Source organism: Scyliorhinus torazame, chromosome 8 (genome assembly GCF_047496885.1).
Source record: "Scyliorhinus torazame isolate Kashiwa2021f chromosome 8, sScyTor2.1, whole genome shotgun sequence".
NCBI lineage: Eukaryota > Metazoa > Chordata > Chondrichthyes > Carcharhiniformes > Scyliorhinidae > Scyliorhinus > Scyliorhinus torazame.
This window is the reverse complement of record NC_092714.1, coordinates 251,036,734-251,063,639: the sequence shown is the minus strand read 5'-3', so window position 1 is coordinate 251,063,639 and position 26,906 is coordinate 251,036,734. Positions and strand designations below refer to the sequence as shown.

General features: G+C 45.7%; 1 protein-coding gene across 3 annotated transcripts in view; it reads left to right on the top strand.

Moving 5' to 3' along the window:
- lsm14b (LSM family member 14B) overlaps window positions 1-26,906 on the top strand; it is an 87,121-nt gene that overhangs the window by 47,429 nt on the left and 12,786 nt on the right. Inside the window, exons 1-6 of one of the 3 annotated variants that reach the window (XM_072515104.1) lie at window positions 181-405; window positions 4,158-4,312; window positions 5,066-5,204; window positions 7,127-7,267; window positions 23,842-24,000; window positions 24,255-24,335. In XM_072515104.1, the coding sequence (XP_072371205.1) occupies window positions 285-405; window positions 4,158-4,312; window positions 5,066-5,204; window positions 7,127-7,267; window positions 23,842-24,000; window positions 24,255-24,335 (796 nt within the window). In that variant the 5' untranslated portion in view covers window positions 181-284. Of the gene's footprint in view, window positions 1-180; window positions 406-4,157; window positions 4,313-5,065; window positions 5,205-7,126; window positions 7,268-23,841; window positions 24,001-24,254; window positions 24,336-26,906 lie in introns of those variants that run through there. The other 2 variants (XM_072515105.1, XM_072515106.1) reach the window with 2 other exon arrangements.

The window sequence follows — 26,906 nt, the reverse complement described above, 5'->3', positions numbered from 1 at the left end:
TCACTAGCCTCAGGGTGTAACTGTGACCACACGCCTGTCTGGGTTTCCCGGAAGGGTGGCTGCAGTGACTGACCGCCGACCTGCAGGTGCCGCTGGAGGGGGCGGGGAGTACGGGGTGGGGCGGCGCGGCTGCGCGACGAAGTCCGGCTGACGCCATATTTAAGCGCCGCTATACGGGGCGGGAGGGAGGTGGGGCTCGGCTGTGTGCGCGCAGCTGCGGAGAGCGAGAAATAAAGAAAAAGAGAGAAAGGGAATCGGCCCCGGTCACCAATTCCCCCGTCACCATGAGTGGTGGGACGCCGTACATCGGCAGTAAGATCAGCCTGATCTCCAAGGCGCAGATTCGCTACGAGGGCATCTTGTACACCATCGACACAGACAACTCCACGGTGGCCCTGGCCAAGGGTGAGTGCGGAGCTCCTGGAGCCTTCCAACTGCGACACTGGGAGGCTCTGCCCACCCCAACCACCAAAATCATCCTTTCGACCTATTTTTCACCATCTGGTGCCCGCATGGACCAACATGGCCTCTTTTTTATGTGTCTGCCTCTCCACCTTCTGATGGCGCCTTTGTCCTGCTTCCACTATCTGTAAATCAGGACAGGTGTTCTCAAACCTCTTCACCCTGCCACTTCTTGGCGCCTGGGGGGGTGCATCGACTTCTCCTTTAAAAAAAATGTATTTTAGTATCTCGCCGCGGCGCTGATTTGACAGCTGACTTGGCAGTTTTCTCAATTTTCTTTTTCCTCCGAGGCACCGTGGACTCAATGTCGTTTGAGTTATTTGCATTCGGGTTTGTGTGCAGTCAGATGGTCGGGGTGGAGGTGAAAGGGCTCGACTAGTTATTAAAATATATGACCCTAATTTGTTAACGACAGCATCAACAATATTTAGTATAGCATGTTCACGAACTCGAGTGGCACGTCCAGACATTCCTTCAATATTGTGTTGAGTTCTCTTGTGGTAATTAGTTTGCTTATCTGGACCCAGTGACGTTTCCAGCTTGACTGCTACCAACCATACGTGTCTTTATCCATCGAAGAACTGCAGTTGTATTCACTCAGTATCTTGACCATACGTTTTGGCTTCAAGAAAATGTTCCCTTTAGATTGACCCCACCCCATTTTTGATTGTTACTGTGCTGAATACTTTGTTCCCTTCTCATTCACTCTCTTTTGCCCCACTTTCATTTTTCAATTCTCTACTGTACATTCTGGGTCCTGTGATTTTCATTTTTATGAACCTGATATTATACACCTGTTTTAATTGAGAGCTACAGCTTTGAATTTTCTGCCTTTTTCTTCTCATGAGGTTGTGTTTGAGTTTATGCCTGAATTGTGTCCTTCTCAAAGTCCTCCCATTGCTCATTTGCTGTTTCCATGTGAAAGTATTTGTTTCCAATCCACTTTTAATTGCTCCTTGCCTTTTGCATAACTACTCTAAACCTAATACTGAGCACTGTTTCCAAGCTGCTGTTTCACTATAAGATGTTTCACCTGTCCCATTTCATCCCCAGAATTAGATGTGGCACTGCTTTCTTCCATGTTGGGTTTAGAAAGATTAATTTAAATTGAAGACACACGTACTTGCCTAAAATTGGAGAAATTAATCCTAGTTGGGTCTTGTGTAGTCCCTTTTTCCCTGTCCCCAAATATAAATTGCATTGGCTCTTTGGTGAATAAGGGGTATTGTTAGTAACTTATAGATGCTCGAGTATTTTTTCTTCGATTTCATTAGTTAGGTTTTCTTCTAAACTACCAATCTTATGTAGAGCTTTAATGCTTTTAAGACCGAGTTAAGATATTTTAATGGCACTGGGCTATTGAAAATATGACTTGCCCATTATTGTGCTTGTACATATTTTTCAGGTCATTGTTTGCTTTTCACTAACTACCAGGTTTATTTTGTCCTTATTAAATGTTGTCTCTACCTCTATTGAGGCCTTTAGGTTTTACTTGATAAATTATATTGCTTTGCTGACATTGTCCAGTGCATTGTGGCATAATCTGTAGAATTTTAGCTTAAAAAGAATCACAATTGAGTGCCTGTAAATTGTGTGTATATTGCAGAAAAGTGAAAACCACTGACTTAACTGATATTGCTGCTAATGTAAATCCATGAGCAATTTGCTTGTCAATTTTTTTTATTTGCCATAGTGGTAACACTTCCCAGTTTGCATGTGTTAGACTGTCTCATCTATCACTGCCTGATATGAAACAAAGCTGGGAGCACTAGGAACCCAGGTTCAGTTCCAACATTAAGTGGCTGTCTGTATCGAGTGCACATGTTCTCCGTGTGTCTGCATGGGTTTCCTCCTGGGGGCTCCGGTTTCCTCCCACAGTCCAAAGATGTGCAGGTTAAGTGGATTGGCCATGCTAAGTTGGCTTTTAGTGTCCCAAAAAGGTTAGGTGGGGGAATGGGCCTCGGTAGGGTGCTCTTTCAGAGGGTTCATGTAGACTTGATGGGCCGAATGGCTTCCGTCTGCACTGTAGTGATTCTTATGATATGAGAGGGTATGTCATTCTTTGAGTTGTCCATTCCTTTGATTTTGCAGGTAATTTGCATCCTGATTTTGTCATGTTAACTAGTTGGTACTGCTGATTGACTAATCTCCTCACCTGAAACCCATTGATTGGGTCCATTAGAGATTCTAAGTAGCTTAACAAAGTTGTTTTTAAATGATTTTTGTTCCCCTCTCTGAAAAGTTTGATTTTGATGTGCATTTAAGTTTGATTTATTAGAGTTAATTTCCTCTCCAGAATTGTTATGCCATGATGGTATGGAATCATGGGGTCTTTGTAGATTTGTTTTAAAAGCTACTAAATCAGATCATCTATTGTATTCAAGGATGCACTATTGCAATGTGGATTTATTTGCTGCAGAAAAATAGTTTTAAGATGGTATAGGCAGAAAACCCTGTGAGAGTGGGTGCCTCGCATATGAAGCTGGTGATTGCCCAGCACAGATATATATGTGTCAAAAGGTAGCATAGGTTCCTCCAACAGCAGCCAACAATTCTGTTTCAAAGAACTCTGCACTTCGGTACATAGGAAACACTGAAGAGAATAATTATTTGTCCTGTAAACTGAATTTTGATGGTTCCTTGAAAATCAAAGCAAATGATTAGATACTGGGTGTAATGCCAGAGAAAATAAAAATTGCTTTAATGTAATAAAGGCAAATAAAATGTCACGTTCTGCTCGAAAGGAAAGGTTGGAGGCATCCAACTCAATTCTGTAAATTGAATTAGTTTTATTTTGTGGTAGTCTCTCGCAAGATGAGTCTATCCGTTGAGTTGTTGAGAATCAAATAGACTTTCACAAATAGCATTCAAGATTAGAATTTGTGCTGCAGCGGGTATATTCTTTTAAAGAGCAGCAGTGCGTTGACACTGATTGCAAACTGAGCTACTGAGCCCATTAATTTGGGGGTGGGGGGAGGCAAATGGTCAGAGATTGTGTTTGGGAATTCTGAAATGCAAGGCAAAACACATACTTGAGTTTCAAAAATATTTTATATAATTGTGGAATACTGCTTTATATCTAAATTTTACCCTTTCTATTCCAAAATGGTAATGGCCATGGTGAATCAAAAGATCAAAATCAAGTAAATCTTATCCTAATCAAACTTAATTGACCTGTAATCTCATTGCAGGAAGATTGTGATTGTATCCCATCCATTTGAAAAATGGATAAAGTAGTGCAGTTCACTTGCTAATATTTTATTGCAATCACAATTATTTTCTTTTTTTTTGTACAACTGTGTTGTGAACTGTTTTAATAATCAGAGTATCCTAACCCCCTCCCCGTACGTTGGAACTGAGGGGAGGGTACCCTGTTTCTCCAACGCAAAATTAGTGTTTGTACAGTTTGGCCTTGCATATATTTTTTACTGTTTTAATACAAAATATGGCCAATCCACCTACCCTCCATGTCTTTGGGTTGTAGGGGTGAGCCCCACGCAGACACGGGGAGAATGTGCAACCTCCACACAGACGGTGACCCAGGGCTGGGATCGAACACGGGTCCTCGGTGCCGTGAGGCAGCAGTGCTAAATACCATCACCGTGCAGCCCACATTTCAACCGGTACTGTCAAGATCAGATGAAAGTTTGTTGGATTCTGTTTAATGCAAGATGTTTCATCTTTTGTTTTGGTAGTGCGATCATTTGGAACAGAAGACCGCCCCACAGACAGACCTGTCGCCCCAAGAGATGAGATCTATGAGTATATCATCTTCCGTGGTAGTGATATCAAAGATATTACTGTGTGTGAACCTCCAAAACCTCAACCCCAGGATCCTGCTATTGTACAGGTGAATTACTGATATTGTTCAATGCTGATATTTTTTGGTACATATCTCGTTATTATTGTTTTTGATTTACCACAGTGCTGCAGTCACTAGATGTCGGTAAATTGGAGTAATTGATTGACACAGGATGATCATTTATTCAAGCTATTCAATTTTGTTATTGTGAAAATGTTCCTCCTTCACGTTGGTTGCTGTCAGGTTCTCCTCTTCCAAGTAGCATCTGAAAGATCTACCTTTGATTTGATTTCATCAACTGATATCTTAGTTGCCGTTAAGCAACTAAGTAACCTTGTCTCCTAACGTGCCTCAGTTAGGACCATAACAATCTAGTTTAGCTTGTGTTGTTTTTGGTCCAGGTTTTCTGCAATAATTATTTTGGGAAAGCATTGACCAAGATTAGAAACCTGTGCAAGGGCCAATGGATATAAAAATGAATATAATTACAAAGCACCAATATGCTTGCATTTTTAACTTTTCTTTTTAACTTGGCTTTTAAATGTGGAGAGTAAATTTATTTAATAGAAAAGAACTGTGTTCAAACCCTTTCTGTTGCTTTGCCAAGATCCAGTTTGTTTTCATGATGTAATATTCTACGATACTTAGTTACATCCTTTCACGAGAAACAAACCCTTTCTGGTTCTTTGCCAATATCCAGTTTGTTTTCATGATGTGAAAGGATGTAACTAAGTATCGTAGAATATTACGAGAAACAATGTACCAGTAATAATGTCAGTAATGACAGCATCTTTCTTCTAGTCTTCGTTGAGTGCTTCGTCAAACACTTCATTTCAGCCTCCTACGTCATACAGCCCATTCCGTAGTATGACTCCATATAACCAGTTTGCTGGGGGAGGATCTCTGGTTGGACAGCAGTATGGTGGCTCTGTGGGTTTAGGTCAGTGTACTGTTTCTTCGGTCTGAATAATTTATATGCAGTTGTGTTAACATTTTTTGCATTGAACTACAGATTTAGTTTAGCTTATGCTGAAACTTAAATTTGAGCCGAATTGTTAAAGTATCAGTAAATAATGGTTATTGATCTTTCAACCTACCAGAACTGAGTTGCAATCCTTGTAACTATTAATAGCCTCTTTATCTTGTCAAACATTGAAAATTTAGATGCTGCAAGCTAACTTTCGAAGAAATCTTTTCAGCTGAAAAATCCAGGGTTAAACCTGTGGATTTAGAAATTAATTATAATAATAATCTTTATTAGTGTCACAAGTAGGCTTTCATTAACACTGCAATGAAGTTACTGTGAAAATCCCTTAGTTGCTGCACTCCAGCGCCTGTTCGGGTACAGTGAGGGAGAATTCAGAATGTCCAATTCACCTAACAAGCACGTCTTTCGGGACTTGTGGGAGGAAACCGGAGCGCCCGGAGGAAACCCACGCAGACACTGGGAGAACGTGCAGACAGTGACCCAAGCTGGGAATTGAACCCGGATCCCTGGCGCTTTGAAGCAGCAATTCATTTTACGTCTGTATCCTGCATGTTGTAAATAAATACTTGATAGTAACTATTAGAATATAATCCACCTCTTCAATTAATGTTGTTCATGGCATTACTTTTAGTCTATCAAGTTATATTGTAAAATACCTCTTTGATCAAATTTAATTTGCTAATATTAAGGACATCAATTGTTTTAATGTAAATTTAAAGTACCCAATTCTTTTTTTTTCCAATTAAGGGGAACTTTAGCGTGGCCAATCCACCCACCCCGCACATCTTTTGAGTTATGGCGTTAAGACCCATGCAGACATGGATAGAATGTGCAAATTCCACATGGACAGTGACCTGGGTCCGAGATCGAACACGGGTCCTCTGCGCCGTGAGGCAGCAGTGCTAATCACTGCACCACAGTGCGCCCCCAAGGATATCAATTTTGACAGTTGGCCTATCCGTAAACACTTTGTCATTACAAATTTGCCATTGCACCCTTTGTACCTATTTTTATTAAGCAGTTTAATTAGTTTTTTTTCAAACAAATTAGTGTTACTATCTAAAATCCTGAGTAAATATTAACTAACAATATCAAATGAGGCATGTGCTTTTCCATTGGCACAACTTGCACAATTACTGTAGGAAATCTCAACCTGCCAATTTAGTCAAAGGATTATTGCAGCCACTGAAGCGAGACCATCTTAGTCCAAAGTATAAAAGTTCTGGTACATGTATTGGTAGCAGCTTCAAATTAAAATCTATTCTTGTACACTGATCTAGATTTGATCAGTGATTAGGGTTTTCAGAGACCATTAGTTTAACAGTTCATACAGTACAAAAATGTCCTGTATTTTAAACCTCCATTAAGAATACAAACTAGAATAAGGCAAGCTTCATTCCTTGCAGTAATTGTGCATCTAGCTTAGATGACCAATTGTAGGGCAGGTACCGCAACCTGTTAACAATCCTTTGGAAGAATATGTTACTATCTGGGAAACCTTAAACCTATTGGGTGAACTGTAAAGTATTTTGACTACTTTTTCACCAATTGCTTGGTCCTCGAATTGGGATGGTCCTGGCTGTAGCTTCTTTTAACTGTAAATACTGTGCTGTGATTGAGTCGGATGCCAGATTTTGCTTGTTGCAGTTTTGCACTGCTTTCCTCTTGTCCTCTTATTTTCATCCAGTAGTCCTATAATTTGTCCTGCTGGAAAATTTATATTCTAGTTTTGACAGTCAATGAATGTCTGACAAGTTATTGTAAAATATCTTTTATGGGCTTTGAGGATTACTTAATAACTTTTCTCTTTTTAATAAAAATTGGCAGCATTGATCTTCTGGTTCCCTTTTTCTTTCCTTCCTGCACTTTAACAGGATGTTCAACACCCACCCAAATCACAACTGTTTCTCACTCCTCCAGTACTGATAGTCCTCCCTCACCACAACCAGCCTTTACAGAACTTGAAATACCACCTGATCCAGCACCCTTGCAGAAAAGCCAACTGATTTCTCAGGGTAACGTCTGTCTGTAGTCTGCTTAGGTTGTTTATCTGTTATTACTATGCTAGGCAGTTGCTGATCTATCTTGTTTAATTTAAACTCTGTTTTTGTGCAGCATGAACTAATTTGGAATGATTTATTGTTGAGGCAACCTTATTTTAACTAATTCACAAGCATTTGTGCCATGCCATGATGAAACCCGTTTATTATCGTACTTGCAGAATTCCAAAACAGCAGTCTAAATGGGTCCCTTTATTCTAAATTGCCCTGAATTATCTGCCGTGAAGTCTGGTTTTGTTCTTTTTGCATTTAAATGATATATAAACTTTCCAATAAAAAGTTAGTTTTTAATCAAGTAATAAATTCTGTTGCATAAACAAAAGTTGATTTGCTTGTTTGATTATAGCTACTGTTTTGGAATATTGCCACAATGTCTTAGTTTGCTTTGAGTTTCTTTAGTTTCTTCATCCTTTGAAACTAACACTAACATTTAACTGGCTGGAGTATAATGATAAGGGGTGCACATGGCTCTCAGTTTGAACAGATGATCCTCTTGCAATATTTTAGTATCTTGATATTCAATTCGTATTTGGAAACAATATTTAAGATTCTTCTTTTAGTGAAAATTATGCAGCTAGCTACACTACATCCTGAAATGCAGTTTCTTCTATCATGTAGCTTCTATTAGGATAGGAAGAATTAGTTAATGGCAACAGATGAGTATAAATGTTGGTATAGATGATGTGGAATGGCACCAGGCAAATATAAATGTTGGTATAGATGATATGGAACAATCTCTTCAATGTGAAGGATTTAGGTCTGCTATGATGTGAGTGGCTGTTCAGGTGCCAAAGTGTTCCCTTGAGCAATCTGATTGTTTTTATTTAAAATCAAAACAACTTCACTTTTTTGTTACGTTTTTTAGTAGTTGCTGATGAGTCAGTGGAACTGAGGGGTGGGCTGTTGCATTGAAGCTGCTTTGTGATCTGCTGTAGCTCTGTCTTAAGCGTGTGTACTTTAATCTCTCTGAAGTTTGACTTGCGTTAACTGTCGGGAGATTTTCCTTTGGCCTAAAGCCGCTTAATTCAACGGTAGATGAAACTGGCACAATGCTATGCCACATAACTCTGCTCAATTCATTCAGCTTACTTTTATAATCGTATGTGAACAGAACATTGATATGCTGAATTTGGGATGATGAAGGTAAAGGAAAAGTAATTAATTGTGTGGAAAGATGGTTTCTATCTTAACTTTCAATTTCTGCCTTGCAATATTTTGATGCCTTGACTGAAAATTCGACTCCAGAATTCAAATGCCAGTGGAGTGGAGGTCAAGTGTAAGTGGGCCTGGAAAATCATACATTAAGAAGGCATCACTAGTTCCCAATGCCTCAGAAACACATTTGTGTTTTCGCAGGGAGGGCAATTTAACCATCTACTATGGTGAGATTTGAACCTGGAGCCCCAGTACATTGCTCTAGGTTTGTGGTTTTTCAGTTCAGGGATCTAGGCCACAGGAGAGAACCTTTTTTAGGAAACAACATCAAAGGGCTCGTCTGGATCCCACAGCTCAAGAGCCTGCAATTAATTATTTGTTGAAGGTGTTGTTGAGCTCCTCAGGAGCAGCAAGTTTCAAATGGCAAGCAGGAGAAATAAAGGCTCTGGGCTACACTTGAGCATAGGTGTTGTGGAACAGCGGGGCCATTGTGCTTGAATGCAGTGTAAAAATGTTGCATAGATGGGGAAGAGTGAAACTCAGTTGCACATGCACTGCCACAGTTTCCAATGCTAGAGGTCAGGTTTGATTTTGTGAGGAAAGTGTGTTTCAAATCTTGAGAACCTGGCATCACTTTTATGCTTCAGTGATGGGTTGCAGAAGATGGGAGCAACATACACTGATATGCGGGAGAGTAATAAGGAGGGATATCAGTAGATGGTGAGCTCCTGGTCTGGAGGCTGCCTGTGCAGCAAAATGGACTTCCAAGGGAAAGAGAATACCACCAAGAACAAACTATCTGGAAATGACAGAATGCCAGTGTCATAGGAGACTGCTCCTATCCAGGGAGGAATTGGTCTCTGATATTTGTGCTCGAATACACTAGGACCTATAGCCTTACAGTACCCTTATAAGATCTGTACCAGCAGCTGTCACGGTGACTGTAGTGCTGAACATTATGCCTCCAGGTTATTCCATGGATCAGCTGCAGACCTGAATGATGCTTGCCTCGTGGCATCAAGTGGGCGGCAATATCAGACAGAGGGACCAGGCACGGGGAACTTTTTTTTGATGGCTTTCCTTCATCCGAAGGGTCAGTAATTGTACCCACATAGCCATCGAGACATGGACTGAATAGCCAGCCAGATTCTTGAACAGAAACTGCTTCTACTCGCAGTATCCATCTGATCTTTGACCACACCTCGCAAATGTGCTCACGTTTTCCTGGCAGCTGCCATAACACCTCTATCCTGGTGTTGGACATCTTCAGGTCAACATCCAGACTGAGTGGTTGCTGTGAGGTGAGGGTTGTTTCCTGATACCCATCCAGAATCTAGTCGTGGAAGCGGCGAGCAGTTGCAATCAGTGCTGTCTGCTAACACCTGCATTGAACAGACATCTTGCAATTTGAGTCTGTTCTATATGAGCTCCTGTCTCTCCATCGCCCCATGGCATGCTGCAATGGAGCCATGCCAAGTACAGTACTGCAACCTCGATTTATGGTCCATATGGTGAACTAAACCGTTCCACTCATCTGAGCCCATTCATGTGCTCTGTGTACTTTCTGCTCTTCCCACATGATCGATCGAGAGTTAACAGACCACTGTCCTCCGCCACTTCCAGCAACACGCCCCCCCCCGCCCCCCCCCGCTTAATCACAATCCCCCCCCCTGCTTAATCACAATCAGTGTGAAGGTTGTTCATGCCTTAAGTTCTGCTGCTGGCCACTTCATCTGCATTTGCATAGTTCTTCGTAGAACTATCAATTTGCTCAGCTGTGTTTATTCTGGTGTCTACAACGCTAGAGGCCTGTCACCCCAGTGTCACTTGGAACTTTCTCTTCGCTAAATTGTTTTTGGTTACGGACCCATGCCCCTGCTGTGATCTCTTGTGGCAGCCTCTAGCATGTGCAGCTGTTCTTTCAGATGGGGGAACAGTGCAATTTTCATATCCAGTAGAGCCTTCACCAGGGCCTCACCAGAAGAATATGGGGCGACTGCCCAACTGCCATTATCCTCTTCTCTTCGATTTGCTACGGCAGCAGCAAGCCCAGTCCATGGCTGCTGTTTCCCTTAAGTTATCCTCTGGCTGTGCCGTACTCCTCCAGGCCAATCAGTGGCCGACAGAAATAGGTGTTGGTTTACCATCCCTGGAATGAAAACTTTGGCTCCTGATGTCTGTTGCTTGAAGCCTTCCATCTAGGTCTTAGTTAAGAAAATGATCAACATCAAGGCACTAGATTCTTCCTGGATAACCAGATATTGCTTAAGTCATTACTTTGACTAGGCCACCTATTGTCTGCCTGTGAATGGCCTGGCTGGCCCATCCTGTCGTTTGGGTAAACTATCCAAATGCACATTTGAAATCATGATGCTGAAGCCTGTTGAGGAATAATTTACAGAACCCTGAATCATGACGTGTATCCAAACATTCCTGTAACTTTATGGATTATTAGAAGTCTTCAGTGATGCCTGGTTTCAAGTTGACGGGTGATATTTCAGTTCCATAAAAATTGTTCTATACTTCATACAATTGAAGCTGTAACTTGAGACTCTTTTGCAGTGCACCAGGGCACGGGCAGCAGATATATGGGAATACACCACCTGCAAGTTCCTGTCCAAGCACCCCACAATTCTGACTTGGAACTTTATTGGCATGGGTATCCTGGAACTCCTGCCGAACAGCATTTGTGCGTGTACTCCACCTCCTGGACTGCAGTGGTTCCAGAAGGTGGCTCACCACCACCTTCTCTAGGGCACTTGGCGATGGGCAATAAATGCTGGTGTAGCGAGCAAGACTCTCATCCTGTGGACAAAGTAAATAAAAGAGGAGAGTCCGGTGTATCTTTTGATGTGCTTACATTTGGGCTTGGTCTTCTGATTCTAACGGCAGCCAAATATAATTTTTTTTAAATTTATTTTATTCAAAATTTTTCAAAAATTTACAAACCACAACAATAAGAAAAACAACGAAAAGAAAACTTAGCAATAAAACAGAAAATAACTTAACCATTTAACAATTTAACAAAACAAGGTGGGGTATCTGCCCTTTACAAATGAAATCCATCCACCGCCCAAACCCCCCCCCTGGTTTGCTGCTACTGCTGACCTCCACCTAACGTTCCGCGAGAAAGTCAAGGAACGGTTGCCACCGCCTGGAGAACCCGTGCAAGGACCCACTCAAGGCAAACTTTATTCTCTCCAACCTGAGAAATCCCGCCATGTCACTGACCCAAGCCTCTACACTTGGGGGTGTCGCGTCCCTCCACATTAACAAGAGCCTTCTGTGGGCTACCAAGGAGGCAAAGGCCAGAACTCCGGCCTCTTTCGAGTCCTGCACTCCCGGATCGTCTGATACCCCAAATATCGCTAACCCCCAGCTTGATTTTACCCGAGTATCCAAGACCTTGGACCTTTCCAAAATCCTGTAAGTGCTGGTCATGCCCAGAACATATGGACGTGGTTTGCTGGGCTCCCTGAGCACCTCGCACCTGTCCTCCACCCCAAAGAATTTACTCATTCTCGCCACTGTCATATGCGCCCAGTGCACCACCTTAAACTGGATCAGGCTGAGCCTGGCGCAAGATGAGGAGGAATTGACCCTGCCCAGGGCATCAGCCCACAGGCCCTCATCCAGCTCCTCCTCCCATTTGCCCTTCAGCTCCTCCACTGAGGCCTCCTGCAGCTCCTGATATATTTCCGATATCTTGCCATCCCCTATCCACACGCCCGAGACCACCCTATCCTGTATCCTTTGGGCAGGCAGCAGCGGGAATTCCCCCACCTGCTTTTTCACGAACGCCTGGCTTGGCTTCTTTCCACATTAGCAATATCCTGCGCCGGGCTACTAGGGACGCAAAGGCCAAAACATCGGCCTCTCTCGCCTCCTGCACTCCCGGCTCTTGTGCAACCCCAAATATAGCCAACCCCCAGCTTGGTTCGACCCGGACTCCTACTACTTTTGAAAGCACCTTTGTCACCCCCATCCAAAACCCCTGTAGTGCCGGGCATAACCAAAACATATGGGTATGATTCGCTGGGCTTCTCGAGCACCTCGCACACCTATCCTCCACCCCAAAAAATTTACTGAGCCGTGCTCCAGTCATATGTGCCCTGTGTAATACCTTAAATTGAATCAGGCTTAGCCTGGCACACGAGGACGACGAGTTTACCCTGCTTAGGGCATCTGCCCACAGCGCCTCCTCGATCTCCTCCCCCAGCTCTTCTTCCCATTTCCCTTTTAGTTCATCTACCATAGTCTCCCCTTCGTCCCTCATTTCCCTATATATATCTGACACCTTACCATCCCCCACCCATGTCTTTGAGATCACTCTGTCCTGCACCTCTTGTGTCGGGAGCTGTGGGAATTCCCTCACCTGTTGCCTCGCAAAAGCCCTCAGTTGCATATACCTGAATGCATTCCCTTGGGGCAACCCATATTTCTCGGACAGCGCTCCCAGACTCGCGAACTTCCCATCCACAAACAGATCTTTCAGTTGCGTTATTCCTGCTCTTTGCCACATTCCATATCCCCCATCCATTCCCCCCGGGGCAAACCTATGGTTGTTTCTTATCGGGGACCCCCCCAAGGCTCCAGTCATTCCCCTATGCCGTCTCCACTGTCCCCAAATCTTCAGTGTAGCCACCACCACCGGGCTTGTGGTGTAGTTCCTCGGTGAGAACGGCAATGGGGCTGTCACCATAGCCTGTAGGCTAGTCCCCCTACAGGACGCCCTGTCTAATCTCTTCCACGCCGCACCCTCCTCCTCTCCCATCCACTTACTCACCATTGAAATATTAGCGGCCCAATAATACTCACTTAGGCTCGGTAGTGCCAGCCCCCCCCCTATCCCTGCTACGCTGTAAGAATCCCTTCCTCACTCTCGGGGTCTTCCCGGCCCACGCAAAACCCATGATGCTCTTTTCAATCCTTTTTAAAAAAGCCTTCGTGATCACCACCGGGAGGCACTGAAACACAAAGAGGAATCTCGGGAGGACCACCATCTTAACCGCCTGCACCCTCCCTGCCATTGACAGGGATACCATATCCCATCTCTTGAAATCCTCCTCCATCTGTTCCACCAACCGCGTTAAATTTAACCTATGCAATGTGCCCCAATTCTTAGCTATCTGGATCCCCAGGTAACGAAAGTCCCTTGTTACCTTCCTCAACGGTAGGTCCTCTATTTCTCTACTCTGCTCCCCTGGATGCACCACAAACAACTCACTTTTCCCCATGTTCAATTTATACCCTGAAAAATCCCCAAACTCCCCAAGTATCCGCATTATTTCTGGCATCCCCTCCGCCGGGTCCGCCACGTATAGTAGCAAATCGTCCGCATACAAAGATACCCGGTGCTCTTCTCCTCTAAGTACTCCCCTCCACTTCTTGGAACCCCTCAACGCTATCGCCAGGGGCTCAATCGCCAGTGCAAACAATAATGGGGACAGAGGGCATCCCTGCCTTGTCCCTCTATGGAGCCGAAAATATGCAGATCCCCGTCCATTCGTGACCACGCCCGCCACTGGGGCCCTATACAACAGCTGCACCCATCCAACATACTCATCTCCAAAACCAAATCTCCTCAACACCTCCCACAAATAATCCCACTCCACTCTATCAAATGCTTTCTCGGCATCCATCGCCACTACTATCTCCGTTTCTCCCTCTGGTGGGGCCATCATCATTACCCCTAACAACCTCCGTATATTCATGTTCAGCTGTCTCCCCTTCACAAACCCAGTTTGGTCCTCGTGGACCACCCCCGGGACACATTCCTCTATTCTCATTGCCATTACCTTGGCCAGGACCTTGGCATCTACATTTAGGAGGGAAATAGGTCCAAAGGACCCGCATTGTAGCGGGTCCTTTTCCTTCTTTAAGAGAAGCGATATCGTTGCTTCAGACATAGTCGGGGGCAGTTGTCCCCTTTCCTTTGCCTCATTAAAGGTCCTCGTCAGTACCGGGGCGAGCAAGTCCACATATTTTCTATAGAATTCGACTGGGAATCCATCCGGTCCCGGGGCCTTTCCCGCCTGCATGCTCCTAATTCCTTTCACCACTTCTTCTACCTCGATCTGTGCTCCCAGTCCCACCCTTTCCTGCTCTTCCACCTTGGGAAATTCCAGCCGATCCAAGAAGCCCATCATTCTCTCCCTCCCATCCGGGGGTTGAGCTTCATATAATTTTTTATAAAATGTCTTGAACACTCCATTCACTCTCTCCGCTCCCCGCTCCATCTCTCCTTCCTCATCCCTCACTCCCCCTATTTCCCTCGCTGCTCCCCTTTTCCTCAATTGGTGTGCCAGCAACCTGCTCGCCTTCTCCCCATATTCGTACTGTACACCCTGTGCCTTCCTCCATTGTGCCTCTGCAGTGCCTGTAGTCAGCAAGTCAAATTCTACATGTAGCCATTGCCTTTCCCTGTACAGTCCCTCCTCCGGTGCTTCCGCATATTGTCTGTCCACCCTCAAAAGTTCTTGCAGCAACCGCTCCCGTTCCTTACTCTCCTGCTTCCCTTTATGTGCCCTTATTGATATCCGCTCCCCTCTAACCACCGCCTTCAACGCCTCCCAGACCACTCCCACCTGGACCTCCCCATTATCATTGAGTTCCAAGTACTTTTCAATGCACCCTCTCACCCTTAGACACACCCCCTCATCTGCCATTAGTCCCATGTCCATTCTCCAGGGTGGGCGCCCTCCTGTTTCCTCCCCTATCTCCAAGTCCACCCAGTGTGGAGCGTGATCCGAAATGGCTATAGCCGTATACTCCGTTCCCCTCACCTTCGGGATCAATGCCCTACCCAGCACAAAAAAGTCTATTCGCGAGTAGACTTTATGGACATAGGAGAAAAACGAGAACTCCTTACTCCTAGGTCTGCTAAATCTCCACGGGTCTACACCTCCCATCTGCTCCATAAAATCTTTAAGCACCTTGGCTGCTGCCGGCCTCCTTCCAGTCCTGGACTTCGACCTATCCAGCCCTGGTTCCAACACCGTATTAAAATCTCCCCCCATTATCAGCTTTCCCATCTCTAGGTCCGGAATGCGTCCTAGCATCCGCCTCATAAAATTGGCATCATCCCAGTTCGGGGCATATACGTTTACCAAAACCACCGTCTCCCCCTGTAGTTTGCCACTCACCATCACGTATCTGCTCCTGTTATCCGCCACTATAGTCTTTGCCTCGAACATTACCCGCTTCCCCACTAATATAGCCACCCCCCTGTTTTTCGCATCTAGCCCCGAATGGAACACCTGCCCCACCCATCCTTTGCGTAGCCTAACCTGGTCTATCAGTTTCAGGTGCGTTTCCTGTAACATAACCACATCTGCCTTAAGTTTCTTAGGGCACGGGTACTCGCACACCTTCTTTATCGGCCCGTTCAGCCCTCTCACGTTCCACGTGATCAGCCGAGTTGGGGGGCTTCCTACCCCCCCCCCCCCCCCCCCCCCCTTGTCGATTAGCCATCACCTTTTTCCAGCTCCTCACCCAGTTCCCACGCAGCTGTATCTCCCCCAGGCGGTGCCCCCCCGCCCATCCTCTCCCATACCAGCTCCCCCCTCTCCCCAGCAGCAGCAACCCAGTAATCCCCCCCCCCCGCTAGATCCCCCGCTAGCGTAATTACTCCCCCCATGTTGCTCCCAGAAGTCAGCAAACTCTGGCTGACCTCGGCTTCCCCCCCGTGACCTCGGCTCGCACCGTGCGACGCCCCCTCCTTCCTGCTTCTCTATTCCCGCCATGATTATTATAGCGCGGGAACCAAGCCCGCGCTTCTCCCTTGGCCCCGCCCCCAATGGCCAACGCCCCATCTCCTCCACCTCCCCTCCTCCCCCCATCACCACCTGTGGGAGAGAGAAAAGTTACCACATCGCAGGATTAGTACATAAAACCCCTCTTTGCCCCCCACATTCGCCCCACCACTTTTGTTTGAACGTTCTTTTTAATAACCCGCTCATTCCAGTTTTTCTTCCACAATAAAAGTCCACGCTTCATCCGCCGTCTCAAAGTAGTGGTGCCTCCCTCGATATGTGACCCACAGTCTTGCCGGTTGCAGCATTCCAAATTTTATCATCTTTTTATGAAGCACCGCCTTGGCCCGATTAAAGCTCGCCCTCCTTCTCGCCACCTCCGCACTCCAGTCTTGATAAACGCGGATCACCGCGTTCTCCCATTTACTGCTCCGAGTTTTCTTCGCCCATCTAAGGACCATTTCTCTATCCTTAAAACGGAGGAATCTCACCACTATGGCTCTGGGAATTTCTCCTGCTCTCGGTCCTCGCGCCATCACTCGGTATGCTCCCTCCACCTCCAACGGACACGCCGGGGCCTCCGCTCCCATTAACGAGTGCAGCATCGTGCTCACATATGCCCCGACGTCCGCTCCCTCCACACCTTCAGGAAGACCAAGAATCCTCAGGTTGTTCCTCCTTGCGTTGTTTTCCAGTGCCTCCAACCTTTCCACACATCGTTTCTGATGTGCCTCCTGCGTCTCCGTCTTCACCACCAGGCCCTGTATATCGTCCTCATTCTCGGCTGCCTTTGCCTTCACGACCCGAAGCTCCCGCTCCTGGGTCTTTTGTTCCTCCTTTAGCCCTTCGATCGCCTGTAGTATCGGGGCCAACAGCTCTTTCTTCATTTCCTTTTTGATCTCTTCCACACAGCATTTCAAGAACTCTTGTTGTTCAGGGCCCCATGTTAAACTGCCACCTTCCGACGCCATCTTGGTTTTTGCTTGCCTTCCTTGCCGCTGTTCTAAAGGATCCACTGCAATCTGGCCACTCTCTCCTTTTTCCATCCGTATCCAGGGGGGATTCCCTTCTGGTTTACCGCACAGTGTTTTTAGCCGTCAAAATTGCCGTTGGGGCTCCTATCAAGAGCCCAAAAGTCCGTTTCACAGGGAGCTGCCGAAACGTGCGACTCAGCTGGTCATCGCCGCACGGAAGTCCGTCCCCCATCCTTTTGATACCTGCCCTGTTCCAACTTCGAAAACCCCCCCGCGTCTATTCTACCCAGAACAAACCTGTGATTGTTCCATATCGGGGCCCAGACTGAAGCCCTTGCCTCCCCCCTGTGCCATCTCCACTGCCCCCAAATCCTCCCATGTCGCCGCCACCACCGGGCTTGTAGTACACCGTGTCGGCGGAAGCGTCAACGATGCAGTTATCAGTGCCCCAAAGCTAGTATCTTTATTAGATGGCGCGCCCTAACCCTCCATTACCCATTTCCGAATCATGGATATATTCGCTGCCCAGTAATAGCTGCTAAAGTTTGGCAGTGCCAACCAGCCGCCCCCCCCCGGACTGCGCTCCAAGAACAGTCTCTTAACACGCGGGGTCCTGTTTGCCCATGCAAATCCCGTAATAATCCTATTTACCCGCTTGAAAAAGACTTTGGGATGAGAATGGGAAGGCACTGGAAGACGAACAAGAACCTGGGGAGGACCATCATCCTTACAGACTGCACCCTGTCCGCCTGGAAAAGCGGCAGCATTTCCCACCTCTTAAAGTCCTCCTCCAACTGATCCACCAGCCGTGCTAAATTGAGCTTGTGCAGGACCCCCAGCTCTTAGCCACCTGAATGCCCAAGTAGCGAAAGCTCCTCTCCACCATCTTAAGCGGTAGCTCTCCCACTCTCTTTTCCTGGCCCCTTGCGTGTATCACAAAAAGCTCGCTTTTTCCAACATTCAGCTTATACCCTTATTGAGCAGACTTAAAAAGGAATATGGAGCTCCGGATCACCCCGGAGTGCCTGCGAATCGGCCCCCAAGCAGCTAACGCAACATCGGCGTTTAAACACTGGCTGGCGTGCTTTGAGGGGTACTCCGAACGGCCCCCGGCAGACCAACGGAAGACCAGAAGATGCAAATCCTGCATTCCAGAGTGAGTGAGTGAAATCTACGCACTCATCGAGGATGCGGAAGAATTCCCAGCGGCGATCAACTTGCTGAAACAGACCTACATTAGGCCCGTCAACCAGGTCTACGCACGCTACCAGCTCGCGACGAGACGTCAAATCCCCGGGGAATCGCTGGACGAATTCTTCAATGCTCTGACGACCCTGGGAAGAAACTGCGACTGCCCAGCGGTAACGGCGAATGAACATACGGACCTCCTGATCAGAGACGCTTACGTAACCGGTTTGGCATCGTCGCAAATTCGCCAGAGACTTTTAGAGAAAGACTCTCTCGGACTAGCAGAGGCATGGGCCCTTGCAGCCTCCCTCGACGTGGCCTCCCAAAACGCCCGCGCCTATGCCCCCTACCGCACTACAGCCCCTTGGGCTCCGTGGGCCCACCCCTCCGCAAGCGTGCACGGCCAGAATCCCAGACCACCCGGGGGGGGGGGGGGGGCCTGCCTAGCACACTGGGCTAAATCGCTGGCTTTTAAAGCAGACCAAGGCAGGCCAGCAGCACGGTTCGATTCCCGTACCAGCCTCCCCGAACAGGCGCCGCAATGTGGTGACTAGGGTCTTTTCACAGTAACTTCATTGAAGCCTACTAGCCTGTTTGGGAGGCTGGTACGGGAATTGAACTTTGTAACCTAACCCCTGCCATAGATTAATCATATGCACCCCTCCCCCCCCCCCCCCCCCCCCCCCCACACACACACACACTTTTTGCTTCCGTAGACTAGCTCGCCCAGATAGCCTGGTGGCCCTTGACTCCGGCGCCAAGAAGTCTCCCACCTATTGTTTCCCCCCCCCCCCCATCAAAACCACTTCCCTCATCAAACCGACCCCAAACAATCGCCCAATTAACATGAGACAACCCCTCAATAGTGTAATACAAAGTAAAAAGCCCCACCAAAACACCGAAAACACGCAGAAACCAAATAACTTTTACTTTAACAAGTTCTCAGTTCAGCACCAGCTCTTTCCTCTTGGCAAAGTCCATCGCGTCTTCGGGCGACTCAAAATAATGGTGCTGGTCCTCATGCGTAACCCAAAGATGCGCCGGGTTTAACAGTCCAAATTTCTCCCGCTTCTTGAACAGGATCGCCTGAACTTGGTTAAAGCCTGCCCTCCTTCTGGTCACCTCCACGCTCAGATCCTGGTAACACGCAAAATGCTGTTGTCCCATTTGAAGCTCCATGTACGCTTGGCCCACTGGAGAACGCGCTCCTTGTCCAGGAACCTGTGGAACCAGACCACCATCGCCCTTGGGGTCCCCCGGCCGCGGCTTCCTCGCCAGTGCTCTGTACGCCCTGTCCACCTCCAATGGTCGGGGAAAAGCCCCCTCCCTGAGAAGCTTCTGAAACATACTCGCCACAAATGCGCCAGCATCAGCCCCCTCCAGGAGACTGACAATTCTTAAGTTCTGCCGGCGAGCTCTATTCTCCAGGTCTTCTACCTTCTCCAGCAGCCTTTTTTTGCTGATCCTTCAGCATCACCACCTCCAGCTCAACCACCGTTTGGTGCTCCTGGTTTGCCAGCGCTTTCTCCAGCTTCTGAATTGTCCGATCCTGGGCATCCAGCCTGCGCTCCAGATGATCAAGACAGTCCCGTTTCTATGACTTCCTGCACTCTTAATGGAACCAGGGTTGATCCCCTGTCTTAGTGATAAATCGTAGAGTGGGGGATAGCGATTTGTGGCTCAGTACAATTCTGCTGCTGCTGATAGCCCATAGTGCCTCATGGAGAAACCCAGTCGAGTTGCTAGATCAATTCTGAATCTCTCCCATTTGGCATCATTGATGGAGGACATCTTCAATGCTGAGTGTGTCTTTCCCTCTTATTGGTTCCCTCACCACCTGTCACAAACCCAGACTAGCAGCTATGTCCTTTAGGGCTCAGTCAGTCGTGGTGCTACTCTTAGTGATGGATATTGAGTCCTCTACCCAGAGTACATTCTGTACCTTTGCCACCCTTTGAGCTTCCTCCAAATTCAACGCTTCCTCCAAATTCAACATGGAGCACTGATCAATCCATGGTTTCCCTTGCCCATGTTTGACCTGAAACAATGAGACTTCATGGTGTTAGAGTTGATGTTGAGGACTCCAGTTCAATTCCTTCCCTACTGTATGCCACTGGGATTGTGATAATGGTTTCCAGCACATCATCTGTAAGGTATGACTTTGTCAGACTGACTAGTCTGCGAGATTGCTCTCCTAATTTTGGTACAAGCCCCCAGATGTTAGTGAGGAGGACTTTGCAGGGCCGACAGGACTGGGTTTGCCATTTTGATACAATTTGCTCGGCCATTTCAGAGGGCATTAAGAGTCAAACATGACTTAGTCACATGACTAGACCAGATGAGGACTGCAGAGTTCCTTCTCTCAAGGACATTATTGAACCATCTGAGTTTGACAATGGTTTGATCATCATCGTTAGACTTTAATTCCAGGTATTTATTGGATTCTCTTTTCACAAATCGAACTCTGGTACGTAGAATATTACAATTGGTTGCTGGATCACCAGTGCAGTGACAAGATCACTACGCCACCGCCTCCCCTTTTAATATTGGGCACGCCAGTTACATTACCACAGCTAATGCAAATCTAGCGATTACTTGAGATATTGGTTTTGTAATTCCCATTCCTATAAATTATAAAACTTGCCGATGGAACCCAAAGTTTTGAGTATTCAGACTTCTGTTGTATGTTGCAAAATTTAAAGAAAAGACTGCATGCGCAAATTAGTTTGAAATGCAACAAATTTTGTAAGCATAAATTGAATCAACCATTACTCAAAAATACTCTTGATAATTTGAAATGATGTGCACGTGTTTCAAATAACGTGTGTGTTGGGGGGAACCCATGGCTATAACTGGATAAATAAAAATGGAAATTAGGTGAGGAAGTCCCACCATGTTGGATATTGGAGGAGGATTGTGTGGTTAATTGTGAAGACTGGTCAAGATGAAAGGGGATAGTTCAGTGATCAGTCACATAGGGTGTCACTTATGACTTTAAGGGCTGGGGCAAATACCTGATTGCAGGAGTTCGACATTTAGCTACGGGTAAGATGGACAGATTTGGGAAGCGACAACACATTCAAGGATGTTGGAGGGAAGAGAATTTGGAAATGAGACAATATTTTGTTAGGAGGGAATAGTCAGGGTTTTTTTGAGAATGCAGACTGGCATGGAGGCCAAGAAGGGAAGTTGGATGGTCCGCAAGTTGGGTGGGAGCAGCAGGAGGGTCTTATAGCCAAGATGAGATAAACATATTAGGGCAGGGGAAAGGAACGAAATGAAAGATGGTCTCAAATTGTGAGTGATAAAGAAGTCAATAAGTTCCTCTCCCTTGGGTGAGGGTAGAGGAGGCAAGAGATAAGGGTTTAAGACAACAGTAAGTGGAGATGCTGCATTATTGTGGTTAATACTTTGAACCAACTAGGGTGCAAAGACATGGCTCAAAATGACTGTACTGAACATGTTGAATCGGGCACCTCAGCAGTTCTCGGTAATGGACAAGTGAATATGGAGGAAGTTGTTTGTGTAAATCCTTTGGCTCCATACGAGCCAGTCTTGATAACTACAATTAGCTCACTTCATGATCAAATACAAAGGGGTGTTTCCATCACGAACCAAAAAAATGTAGATTGAGTAAAATTTGCAGCATCAGTTCATAACTATGCATATTGCAACAAATTTAGCCTTCTGTTCATTCCAACCAGGGAGGATGTTTTCTGACTTAAATCCACTTTATGTACTGGAAGATAAATTTACATTTGATTTTGTTTCTTGTACAGACTCTACTGTAGCATTTGATTTATTATTGTCACGTGTTGGTATACAGTGAAAAGTATTGTTTTTTGCATGCTGTACAAACAATGCATACCATACATGGGGAAGGAAGGAGAGACTGCAGAATTACAGTTATAGCAAGGTGGAGCGAAAAGATCAACTTGGGTCCATTCAAAAGTCTGATGGCAGTAGGGAAGAAGCTGTTCTTGAGTTGGTTGGCGCGTGACCTCAAACTTTGGTATCTTTTTCCTGACGTAAGAAGGTGGAAGATAGTATGTCCGGGGTGCATGGGGTCCTTAATTATGCTGGCTGCCTTTCTGAGGCAGTGGGAATTATAGATAGTCAATGGATGGGAGGCTGGTTTGTGTGATGGACTAGGCTACATTCACAACCTTTAGTAGTTTCCTGAGGTCTTGGGCAGAGCAGGCTCCATACCAAGCTGTGATACAACCAGAAAGAATGCTTTCTATGGTGCATCTGTAGAAGTTGGTGAGGGTCGTAGCTGACGTGCCAAATTTCCTTAGTCTTCTGAGAAAGTAGAATTGTTGGTGGGCTTTCTTAACTATAGTGTCGGCATGGGGGGACCAGGACAGGCTGTTGGTGATCTGTACACCTAAAAACTTGAAGCTCCGAAGTTCTCGACTTCGTTCCCAATGATGTAGACAGGGGTATGTTCTCCACTACGCTTCCTGAAGTCGATGACAATCTCCTTCGTGTTGACATTGAGGGAGAGATTACTGTCGTCGCACCAGTTCACCAGATTCTCCATCTCATTCCTGTACTCTGCCTCGTCATTGTTTGAAATCCGACCCACTACGGTGGTTTCATCAGCAAATTTGAAAATCGAGTTGGAGGGGAATTTGGCCACACAGTCATAGGTGTGTAAGGAGTATAGTAGGGGGCTGAGGACACAGCCTTGTGGGGCACTGGTGTTGAGGATGATTGTGGAGGAGGTGTTGTTGCCTAGCTTTACTGATTGTGGCCTGTGGGTTAGAAAGTTCAGGATCCAGTTGCAGAGGGAGGAGCCGAGGCCAAGGCCACTGAGTTTGGAGATGAGTTTCGTAGGAATGATGGTGTTGAAGGCTGAGCTGTAGTCAATAAATAGGAGTCTGACATAGGTGTCTTTGTTATCTAGGTGTTCCAGGGTAGAGTGCAGGGCCATGGAGATGGCGTCTGCTGCGGACCTGTTGCAGCAGTAGGCGAACTGTAGTGGATCAAGGCAATCTGGGAGGCTAGAGTTGATTTGTGCCATGACTAACCTTTCGAAGCACTTCATGATGATGGATGTCAGAGCCACTGGACAATAGTCATTAAGGCACGCTGCTTGACATTTTTTTGGTACAGGGATGATGATCGTCTTCTTGAAGCAGATAGGGACCTCAGATTGTTGTAAAGAGAGGTTGAAGATGTCTGCGAATACCTGCGCCAGCTGATCCGCGCATACAGAAAAGCTGATACAGAAATTGGCATTCATACTCATTGGCATTCAAACATTTTAGTGTATTAATCATTTTTTTCAATAACTAACCAGTTATGACTTTTTGGTTTATTTTATTGCTGTGTAATAATTGTCATTTTTTATTTTTGTCCATGTTATGCTATTAAATGAAGCAAACTTCTCCAGTGCATGCAAGCTATGCTCGTTTTCTGTTTCCAGTTGCTGAAGTAATTTTTGTCTGTTTAGCAGCTACAGGCTTTCCATTTTTGCCACCAAGACAAAGTCCGATGGTGGAGCAGGGTGTGCAGACGAGTCCTACAGAGGGTCTTAATCAGAAGAACCTAAAACAGGACAAAATCCCTACTGGTATAAATCCGCAATCTGTTGGACAGGAGCAAAGAAAAGGTAAAGGTTCTTGCCATCTGTACCATTGACCATGTGAAGCACTCTGAATTTTAATGTATGAAGAATTATTTGCATTTGTAATATAACAGGAAAGTTTTACTTTTAATGAGGTTCACTTTTTCCTAACAATCAATTATTTTGCCACTGGTGGGTTGATAGATCTAGAGGCCAGGCACTAGTATTATGCTACACAATGTTTCATCCAGTTGAAGAATTAATGGACAATGAATTATACAATTCCTATCTTCCTTCAGTTGTACAGCCAACTGCACAGCAAAGTCAAGCTCAAGTGAATGACGAGAATAAAAAACCTCAGCCGCAAAGGAGGCGATCAGGTATATATTTCTGTTCGTCTACAGGTTTCTAGACTTTCCATATCCTTTATCGAGCATATTTTTGTTTCTTTAAAAGTAGCGGCGCTGATTGTATGATGTGCAATGACACAGTATGCTAGCTTAAAGGAAGTACATGCAAATTTCAGTCACCTGTACAGATGAAATCCGTAACTGCCTGCGCCTTGATTTTATATTTAAAGTGGGGTTATGGTTGAGAAGAGGTGGAATTTGCATCCAGAATCCATAAAGTGGAGTTTCTCAAACCTTTTCTGTCAGCTTCATGGTTGATTGATGTTGGGAGTGGAGAAATCGTCGAGAGTTATCAATGAGAGGATTGAGGGTAATACGACAAAATAACAGGTGGTGTTTTTTTTAGAGGAAACGTCCTGGTCAATGTATGGAGGTAAAAAATGCCATGTCTATTTTGAGGTCTGGAGTTGGTGGCTAGGGATGATGTCACAGAGCTCGCTGAGGCGTGGCCGGAGTTAGGAAATCCATAGCAAGAGGATGCGAATGGAAGGAAAAATGGAGTCGAATATGAAGAGATCAGTTGAGAAGCTGGCATCTGAGTTATCTGGCATCTGAGTTATTGAAGTTGCTACTTTGTAAAATGGAGGACCAGGACAGCTCTGAAATTGTAGAATCCCTACAGTGCCGAAGGAGGCCATTTGGCCCATCGAGGCTGCACTGACCCTTTGAACGAGCACTTGTAATCTATTTCTGCTTCCACGTCCATCCTGCCCTACCTCTCTAACCCTATAACCTAATCTGCTCAACCCTGGACCCGAAGAGACAATTATCATGGTCAATTCACCTAATCCGCACACCTTTGGACTGTGTGAGGAAGCCGGAGTGCCCGGAGCAAACCCATGCAGACACTGGGAGAAGTACAAACTCCACACAGGGACCCAAGGCCGGAATTGAATCTGGGTCACAGCAGCAGTGCTAACCACCTTGCTGCCCTTTTTAATAATTGGTGCAGCTGAAGAGAGAAATAGTGCTTGTGACACTGCAGTGTAGTAGCATATTCAAATACAAGTGTGAGACTTTCCACATTATTACAAGTCAAATAGCCTGACCACTTAACAAGTGTGTATCTAATTTCAAAATAGACTAGACTTATTTCTCCTCAACATTTTCTCGTTTATTTTCCCTTTTAAGTCTTCTCTCCTCCTGCTTCATTTTTCTCTCCTCCCTTCCTCTCTGAAGGATGTAGCTGGCTGGCCAACATTCCTCATCAACCAACACCACTGAAACCAGATTGGACCAGGTATCTCGTGGTTTGAGAGACATTGTGCAAGGGTTGGTTTAGCACAGTGGGCTAAACAGCTGGCTTGTAATGCAGAACAAGGCCAGCAGCGCGGGTTCAATTCCCGTACCGGCCTCCCCTAAAGGGCGCCGCAATGTGGTGACTAGGGGCTTTTCACAGTAACTTCATTGAAGCCTACTTGTGACAAGTGATTATTATATATTATAATGATTGTCATGTTTGCTGATAAATCTTGTTACCCTTGTATAATTAGTGTAGCAAGTTGTCTTGCGAGAGGGTGATGTATATGAATGCAAGTCTTGATCTCTGCACCTTTCCTGCTGCATACACAGATCCAGCATTTTTAGATCTTGATATTTAATCTGTTGCAATTTTGGAAAAGATAGTTCATAGCTTCTATTAGACTTTTATCAATACACTGAATGGGAACCACTAGTGGTTTGGACATTCTGCAGCAAAAAAAAGGCAGGTTTCATAATTGAGCCTTGTACATATCTGTTGGGATATTGGTCTGTTGATTTGGGATATTGGTCTGATGATTCAGAAGATAGAAGTGCATAGTTGGCCCACTTGTGTTCTGGCTAAAATACATTGTATAAGGAGGTTAATTATGTTGAAACAGTAACACAGCAAGGTAATAGCAGTCCAATATTTGAATTGCACTTTAGTATTTCAAGATCTTCAGTGTATTTCAAAATATCATAGATTATCATAGAATTTACAGTGCAGAAGGAGGCCATTCGGTCCATCGAGTCTGCACCGGCTCTTGGAAAGAGCACCCTACCCAAGGTCAACACCTGCACCCTATCCCCATAACCCAGTAACCCCACCCAACACTAAGGCCAATTTTGGACACTAAGGGCAATTTATCATGGCCAATCCACCTAACCTGCACATCTTTGGACTGTGGGAGGAAACCGGAGCACCCGGAGGAAACCCACGCACACACTGGGAGGATGTGCAGACTCCGCACAGACAGTGACCCAAGCCAGAATCGAACCTGGGACCCTGGAGCTGTGAAGCAATATATTAAACTAATTTATTTCATTTATGTGGCAAGACGAGATCACAATGCCACTTTTGACCAGGGCATGGTAAATGGGCAGTCAAAACTGAACTGGAGCTCGAATTTCTCAACTAGTAAAGTTTTGAGATTCTGATGCCAACTTTAATACTGAAGATCTAAGAGCTTGCACAAAATACTAGGGAGGCAAACCTGTTAACAATCATCTTGACATTGGAGTCTTGTTACCTGCCAATATAAAATACATAATATATTGGTGAAATTTCCTTGGTTTGGC